General features: G+C 31.6%; 1 protein-coding gene across 1 annotated transcript; it reads right to left on the bottom strand.

Annotated features, from left to right (window-relative positions):
* Positions 1 to 4,694: 4,694 nt before the first annotated feature.
* LOC104904462 (transcription factor HHO5) lies at positions 4,695 to 7,690 on the bottom strand. Its single transcript, XM_010692715.4, has 5 exons — positions 7,183 to 7,690; positions 6,614 to 6,900; positions 6,114 to 6,510; positions 5,530 to 5,606; positions 4,695 to 5,449 (listed from the first exon to the last, which is right to left on the bottom strand). Exons 1-5 carry the CDS (start codon positions 7,394 to 7,396, stop codon positions 5,174 to 5,176), a joined length of 1,251 nt encoding a protein of 416 aa, XP_010691017.1. The 5' UTR covers positions 7,397 to 7,690; the 3' UTR covers positions 4,695 to 5,173.
* Between the last annotated feature and the right edge of the window lie 1,615 nt (positions 7,691 to 9,305).

Below are 9,305 nucleotides of genomic sequence, written 5' to 3'. Positions count from 1 at the left end.
TATACGAATATGGCAGCATGATATTTGTTTGTCTTGAGTTATAGTTATATATATATATATATATATATATATATATATATATAAACATGTGTCTAATGATATCATTATAACAGTATTATGTATTTATTTAAGCTATCAGATTAGCACCAAAACAAACAAAAATTATGCTATCAGGTCGGTAGCGATGAACATAAAGAAGTGGGCCGGTGTTCATAAACTCATAATATAATGAGTCCAACTACCCTAAAAATCAGATAACAAATTTTATCATCAGGCCTCTCATATAGTAATTTTTTACTACAAAACCCATGTATATTAATACGGGACAAATTAATTAGAGCTAGTGATTGAAACATCCATCATTTTCACTCACATGTTTCACTAATTTACACTGTATTAGTATTTATTATATGGACCCCTTATCTTATTGTGGGCTCCTTGTATCTTGTCTCAAAGATTCTCCAATCCTCCTAACACCTATCATTAACCTTTGTGAGAGTGACTGATTTGTCATCTACACCAATTTCTCCATAGTGTTATGTGAGTGCAATAAAGGATCAAAGGAATATTAGCAAAACCTAGAAACAGATAATGTAGGATAGAGGTGTTTCGGATCTCTAGAGTTTTAAAATAACTTTACACGATAAAATTTGAGCAAATATCAACGTATTGATTAAAAAATAACGGTTCTATGTTATTTTTCCGAAATTTTCCCTGTTTCTTCTCATCAAATTTACCCTCTAAATTTCCCTCTTCCTATCAATATGAGCCATTGATTTTAAAAGTATGGTTCAGATATAACTTTATTTTATAGAGTTTTTTTTAAACTTTAGAGAATCCGGACTTAAAATAGAGAAGAGAACTGGGGAGGGAGGGGGTTAAAAGGAATTTTTTAATATGATCAAAATTATGCTTCCATACATATATTGACTAACCAGAGTTACTAACACACAATTTTCACTATCAACATCTGTAATTAGACAATAGCAAATACAAGATCAATTTTCTAAAAATATATATTAAGTCTAATCAAATAACATTTTTAAAATTATATTTGTTATATATATATATAACTAATTCAGTTTAAAAGAACAGAACCTTACTATTCTTGCTTATTATAAAACTGTTACTATAAGACATAAAACATATCACTTATTCACTTGAATTCACCACAAGTTGGTAGGATGAAGGAAAATATCATATCCACTATCCACCCTAGGGCCTAGATGCTAAGGGACTCAACTCAAGTGAACGGTTTGAAATGCAAGTAAAAACAGAAAAGTAACAATAATAATTGAATGAAGACATGTATGAATTGAGCTTCAAAAGTAAAAAGAAATATATGGTAGAATACAAATTAGCATATCATTGTCTAACTTTTCTTGCATATTGGAGTAGAATTATACATCACATTTTTATTTTTCAATCATGATTCTTACAAAATCCTTCAGATCCAAATAGATAAGTCTCAATATTACAATCTTGCTCTTAGATAGTAGACAATGATGTTACTTGTCAATTACTTTTTAGTTTTTATGATGATCACTTTTAAGACGTGCTTTTCCCCCTATATATTACATATAGTCTTTATCAAATTAAATATATTAATTTCTAATTAATAGCCGGAGAATAAAAGTATTTACAATTCCTCCATTTCCTCAACATTGTTCTTGACAGTATTTAATATTTGTCGCAAAAAATTGGCAATGGACAATTTATTAGAATATTTTCAAAAATAACATAATCGTTATGAAATTTTCTTTAAAATCTAAAATCAAGTGGAAGCAAATAACCACTCTCCTTTCTACCTAGATCTCTCAATAGCTTATTCAATATCTAATATTGCTCCGAAATTTTTCAAACGGAGTACTCATAATTCAAAAGTAATAGAGAAAGTATAATAATAAAAAGTTGAATAAAATCATACAGTCTTAAAATACACGTTAAGGTCCAAATATACTATAACAATATAAGTGGACAGTGATTGATTGCCATTTAAAAGACATTGAGAATCCGATCCAATCAAATGCAAATTTCAGCCCTCCAACACAAGTTAAGAATTAAGCATATTGACTAACCCAAAAGGAATTATACTTCTATATCTCAGTAGCTTTCCAACAAAATATAGTTTGATACCAAGGATGTCTTGGCCTAATGGTCAAGATTGAGGTGCTGTGAACGATAGGTCACAGGTTCGAATCCCCCCTCCCCTTCTTTGTACTTTGTACCGCCTTCGTGGCTCATATGGATCAAAAAAAAAAATATAGTTTGATTGGTGTCTTATTTTCTCACGGCACCTACAAAATAAAATTAGTCCAAGTTATAAGATCTTTCACTTTTTCTTTATTTCTTTAAGAAATTGGATTCTTATGGTTTTGTTCTTTTTCTATATAAATCCAACAAAAATACACGTATCAAATACATATGTACCCAAACTTCACAGAATCTTCCACTTCCAAGTTCCAACCATATTCACGCCAAGAAGTGCTCCATCATGCCTTTTGGCTATTGGCTACGATTCCTTTTCAGTTTTCATCAACGAGTATCGGACAACATCAAGTCATCAACCCACTATCACCATTCTACAGTCTACAGTATCCGGTGACATATTTCACGGATAACGTTTGCTACACATTTGGATTTATGGATTACTCTCTTCGATCTTTATTAATTTATGGGTTATTTGACAATCGGCTGTTGGCTATTGGCTAGTTTAGTTAGCTTGTTTGACTAGTTGTATGTATTTTCTTGTTAAGTTGGTTGCTTAAGCCAGCTGTCTGCAAAAGTGTGTGACAAAATTAATTATGGCTATTGGCGGTTTATTAGAGAGTTTGTGGGCCAACAAGTCAAAAGTCAATCCAAAAAGCTGCTCCAGACAATTTTTTAATTTTGGCTTAAAAACCAGCTTTTCAGTCAACCAAAAAGCCAATAACTAAATAGTTTTTTTGGCTGTTTGACTAAATTGAAAAGCCAAAAGCCAATGAAAAAACCATTTACCTCTATATGTTTCTTTTGTATAAAGTTTTAGGAAAAATAATGTTGTGGAACATAAAAAGAACGAGAAACTATTATTTTTATATTAAAGTTAAATGTATGTGTAATGGAAAGTTATGATCCCATTCTAAAAGTAGAAAAAAAAAGTGTAAACTAGTAAGGGACATCCCAAAAAGAAATATTGGTAAACCAATAAAGACCGGAGTAGTATTACCTAAAAGAATAATTATTTTAAAGTCATATTATATAGGAAAATTTCATATGAATAATCCCAAGTATGTCCGTTCCGTCAATTCCAAACAACCTATTATCAGGGTATAATCCTAACTATTACGTCTAATTCATAATATTAGTCCTTAAACTTGATTAACTTGTTATAATGGTGATTAAGAAAGTGTAATTTGTTACTTTACGATGTACAGGAAGGTAAAGTATTAGTATGTATGGACTCAATGAATTCTAATTTTAATTCAATTGAGTAAAATATAGGGTTTAAGGACTAATATTGTGAATTAGACACAATAGTTAAGATTATACCAGAAATAATAGATTATTGGGATTAAAATTGATAAAACGACCATAGTTGGGATTATTCATGTGAATTTTTCCTATTATATATCCCACGGATCCAAATCTAACCACTAAATATCTAGACTAAAACAAATAAAACTCTCCTTTGATTAGGTGATAAATTCATCTGAGAGATAAGATTGAAATCATAACAAAATTACAATCCTTGTAAATGAAATTTGACATTTCTGCATGCCCTCTGCCATAATATCCCATTATACAATTTTCTGCAAGAGGGTACATCAACTTGTTATAGTTTTTAATGTGGATTCTATATAATTTCATTCAATTAAATTGTAGCAGACGAATGAAAAATTATTGTGAAATTATGTTGACCGCATTCGATTAACGAAATTATGGTAAAGTAAAGTAAGAAGAAGAAAAATTAAACTCGACACTATTACAAGAGGTGAGATAATTAACATCAAAAGTAGATTTTAAGGATATAGTAAAGTCTTAGAGTAAGGATCGAATCCCTAACCTCAAGGGTCGAGAGGGGAGCGATCTATCTACTTGAGCTAACTCCTATCCTTATTACTAATTTTTGTTTAGCCTACAATAAAATTATCTCTATCATTTTTAATTAATTATTGCTTGTCAATCAGTCTAAACCCAGATCTATGATCAACAACTCCTTAAATTATTTCTCTTTGAAAATTGATAATTGTCTCTTCTAATACCATAGAATAACCATCACCACACCCTGATTTCCTTTCAAATTCCACCCAGAAAATCTATCTGACATGTGCAGATTCTTATCATTATTATCAATTACTCCCTCCGTCCCATAATATAGTGCCTATTTCATTTTTGGTGGTCAAACTTTAAAATCTTTGACCGAATATTCTCATTTGTATATATAAAAAAACATATTCATGTAGGATCTTGTTAGTTTCGTCTCAATGTGTAGTTTCATAATATCAACTTTTTATATTTTTTTATTAATAAGGAATTGAAGATATTAAAGGTCAAAGTTACGTTTTGGAGACCGTGAAAAAAGAAACAAGCACTATATTATGGAACGGAGGGAGTATTATTATTTATCATTATTATCATTATTTGGTCAGTCACAGATGCACTAATTGGAATCAGTCAATCAGACAATATCTTTGGTAAAAATACTCAAAAACTAGTATAATAATGCTGTCGTCCAATATATATTCCTCATAACTCATGAGGTTGAAACAGTTAAAAATACATCATGCTTCTGACCAAAATTCATTCTATATTCTGGTAAAAACTTCAATAACAAATCATTCTCATCTTTCCCATATCGGGATTTCTTTCAGTAACTAGTCTAACGAATCATTTTTCCTACTAGCTTTGGTTCACACTTGGATCTAGAAATTATGCCGTGATGCAAATACAAAAACAAAACTACAAAGACTCAAGATACAGAATCAAGATCCAAGGGAACTACTCGGCTCCTAATATTCCTGCAAAATTCAATCCACCCCCATTTTTACGCTTTTTTTCCAGCTCCGATCCGGGTTATTAAGGTTGTAGTAAATAATAAACATCAGTAACTATGTTCGTTCGGACTGAGTCCTCCGTGTATGATTTTTCACTGCCAAAACTTGATCTACTACTTGTAGAAGATATACATTGCCTATACATCATCCTTTCCTGCTCTTTGAACATGACCTTTCCAGCTATAGCTTTCGGATTTCTCGTCATCTTCGTCTTCCATGCTATCACCTCCAGTAGTAGAGGTCCCACCTGTAAGCCCCGGAAATTGGAGGGGACCTTCAGGTGAGGCAGATTGAGAGCTACTTGGCTTCGAGGATTCGCTGTATTGATCCTGAGCTGTCCATGAACCACTCAAAGCCTGGCCACTTTTAGTACTCGAATCATTTGGAACTCGTCTAGTATGAAGCCTGTATTTCTGCGAAACCAGGAAAGATGGGGTATCAGTTATATGCTTATATTTGTACATGAATAAGAGCATTAACAGACAAAACTCACTTGCAAATGGCTCTTCACTTCATCATTAGTAAGCCCATCCACCCGCATCAGCTCCCGAATTTGTTTTGGAGTGGCCACTGCAAGCAGATACACACACATTAATCATTGAAAGAAAACACATCGTAACACATTAACATGAAGAACCAAGTTGGAATCCGAAAGAATAACAGCAGCAACAACGACTCGAACATTAAAAATAGCTAGAAGAAACTCATCATTATACGATCAATTAATTGAATTCCAGCTTCTATTTAACTAATTCTATGTCAATAAAGCTCCAAAAAGTAGGAGAGTCTACAAGATAAAGGAATTGCAATTCACTGAACTCAATCTTCAGCCTTGACCTATCAGGAAAGACAATAAACACATGAACTAAAAATAATCCAATTTCAATCCCAAATTTTAGAGAAACTCATATTGCAGTGTAAATTAGCATGAAAAATCAAATAATCCTGCAACCAAAACATGTTACACCAAGATAAGATTTTGAAAATCCTCATTCATATACATATTGGCTAACTCTATACTCCATAAATGGAGACTAAACACAAGATTACAAACCAAGAGATGAGAAGTTTCACTACCTTGTGGACCACCAAGCTGTGTCAAGGCATCAACAAATCTCCGGTGCAATTCTGGTGACCAACATCTTCTCTGCTTCCTCGACGACGTCTGCTGGTTGGAAGGCCGTCCACTAGAGGCAGGGGAGGCCGAATTAGAACTCCGCCCGCCCCCTAGTTTCGGGGTATAAACCCTCGAAATCGACTCCTCTTCTGGATGCTTGATCATTCCAGGCACCAGCAAAGTAAGTCCTGAAGCATTTACATCCTCCTTATCTACTTTCCTCCTCAACTCCGGGAAAGTAGTAGTAGTAGTAGGGTAATTATGATGAACCAAAGGTACAAACCCTTTTGATCCTGCCCTTATTTTACAAGGATCAAATATATCACCCCCAATAACTTGATTTCTTTTATCATTTCCCTACAAATTCATACAAAATCAACCAATAATCTTAGATCAACTACTCCATAATCATATTATTCTCAATTGAAACATTTGCATTCAATCAATAACAATTCATTACCTTTTGAGATTCTGAAACATGATTTTGATTTTGATTTTGATTTTGATTCTGATTACAATTCAAGTGAGGTGCACTACTCTTAATTGGTAATTCATCAGTGTTCCATAGCTGAACTGAGCTCATCCAATTCTTCTTATCTCTTCCAGAATCTTCTTCACCTGTCTTATTTATTTGAGTATGTTCAATTCCACTTAAATCTTTCTTCATTGGAATAAATTCTTCCAATACTGGTTGATGAGCATTTCTTGTCTTATATTGTGTTGATTCTTGCTTTAGATATAAAATTGCTGCAAAAAAAACCATCAATAAAAAAAAGTTCTTCAAATTGAGCTCAATAACAACATAAAAAAAACTCACCCAGATAATAATTTCACAAAATCATCACATATAAGAATCTAAAGTAGCATATAATTAGGAAAAACAAAAAACCCAGTTCACACATGCATCAGTAACCCAAAAAAACCCAAAAAAAAACCAAAAAAAAACCAAAAAAAAAAAATCAAATGAATTAAGAACTGAACAAAAATCCCATATACCAAAAAAAAAGAAAATCGGATTTAGAAACAAACCATCTTTGAGAAGAATCATGCAAAGAGGAAGTTCTCTTTTAAAAACTTCAATCTTCTTCAATTCATCTTCTAATCTCTTAAGAAAGTCATCAACTTTGCGTGATCTTTCAGATGGATCGTTGATCATCGAAACTTCTCTCAAAAATCCAATAATTGTTTCAGGAATATAACTTGGTTTCAAATCTAAACTAAGCTCAGGACATACCATACCCATATTATTATTATTACAACTATATGATTATTATGAAATTCCCTGAAAATGAATATATTTTCCCAGAAAATATGAACTAGAGAAATGAAGAAAAAGACAGTGACGGTGATAAATAAGGTATGAATGAAGAAGAAGAAAATGAAGAGAGAGAAAATGGAATCAAAAGAATAAAAAAGGGTGAGGAGTGGTTTAGGGAGAAAGCTGGAAAGTTGGATTAAAACGCGAAGATTCTGTTTTTGTGTGTGTGTGTGTTTTAGCATCGGCGATTTTTCACAACACCAGTATTGCGTTTTCGTTTTTTTTATTCATGTATTTATGGATTTTGTTTTTCTGTGATTTTTTTATTGCTAGACAATTCCAATTCTAGACGTCGCATATTCTCTTTTATTATTTGTTTATCGTGTAATTTCTTTCTTTATGATCTGTATTAAGATTCTTATACGAAGTAACAAAGTTAGTTAAATGGTAAATGCCAAGTTTGTTTGATGCAAGTGTGGTCTTATTATAGCTGGTTGGAGATTCATTTTATAACCTCAAGGTTATAAGATGCGATATTTGAGGATAGGGATGTTGGATTTTCCTTTTTTCCTACTCTTAAGTGCGAGTTGAGGTATATATAAGATCCTTTTTTAATATTTCAAAAAAAAAAAAAAGTAAGTTAAATGCATTCTTTTCAAAAATAAATAGGAAAAATTGACAGAAATAATCCCAATTATGATTGTTCCGCTCAAAATAATCCCAACTTTGGGTTATTATGGAATAATCCAAACTATTTGGGGTACCTTCCCAAAATAATCCAAACTTTTATTTTTCTTCCCTTCAATAATCCCTTTTCGATCTACTATATATAGGATAATTAAAGTTTGGATTAATTGTTGTAATTATATTATTTGTTCTAAGAGAAATATGTCTCTAACCTTGTTATTTGAGTTGAAAGGATCTACATCTAGTGAGGAGTAGCTCTCTCTTGGTTACATTATAAACATTGAAAATATGTTCCCTTATTGTTTGTTGTATATTGTATATAATACTATTTTTTACTCATTTTGAAGCACTTTCTTTTAAATATATTTTGCTTATTTGGATGATTTCAAATGAACAATGAGCAAAAAAAAAATACCTTTGGTGTATCATTCACAATAAAATCGAGTATATTATAAAAATTGTAATTAAACTAATTAACATCCACAGCTTAGTCCAAGCCTTAATCTTAGTATTTTAGACTTTAAGTTTTGAGTTTAGATCCATTCCTCAAATTTTAGAGTCATAACTCGATCCAATCCCAATAGTTCATCACAAGAATATATTTAGGGTATGTTCTCCCAACTTATTTTCAATTCTGTTCAATGCAGTTCAGCTCTGGACAATACGTTTACTCTAACATATTACTATTCATTTCAGTTCATTTCATTTCATTTCAATTCAGTTCAGCTGTGAATATATACATTAAATTTTTTTTGTTTAAACTAACACGATAACCCATTTCAACGCATCACTGAATTCTCAACCTAACTCGACCCGACTGTAATGATAACATAATATACAAAATCTCTATCACCGACCTAAAAGAATAACAAACCAACTCCGATGATACTCGGACCAACTCCGAAGCTATTCAGCCATTCACCGATTGTCGGCATTTTCATTTGGTCTCAGCTTAGACCAAGAATACCCTTTTCAAAAAAGAAAAAAAGATGAAAAGTTATCCCATTTTGACTATTGTTAAAGTCTTCGATCTTAAATTAACAATTGTTAGATTATCTCTTCATTTCTTTTTTCCAGATCATATAATTATCACTATTATATTGATTAGTACAGTAAACATTAAGCATCAAGATTTTGTACATAGGTTGGACAATCATAATATTAGCAATTATATTAAATATAAGAATAGTATGTGACACGGGTAAAG

This window comes from Beta vulgaris, chromosome 9, assembly GCF_026745355.1.
Source record: "Beta vulgaris subsp. vulgaris cultivar EL10 chromosome 9, EL10.2, whole genome shotgun sequence".
Lineage (NCBI taxonomy): Eukaryota > Viridiplantae > Streptophyta > Magnoliopsida > Caryophyllales > Amaranthaceae > Beta > Beta vulgaris.
This window is presented reverse-complemented; position numbering and strand designations above follow the sequence as displayed.

Bases quoted from the DNA above. Each gene is read 5' to 3' on its own strand.
- LOC104904462 (XM_010692715.4), bottom strand. From the start codon at position 7,396: ATGGGTATGGTATGTCCTGAGCTTAGTTTAGATTTGAAACCAAGTTAT. The intron at 6,901-7,182 runs GTTTGTTTCTAA...TTTTTTTTGCAG, and splicing joins CATGATTCTTCTCAAAGATG to CAATTTTATATCTAAAGCAA. The intron at 5,450-5,529 runs GTGAGTTTTGTC...CTGGTTTCGCAG, and splicing joins AAGTGAAGAGCCATTTGCAA to AAATACAGGCTTCATACTAG.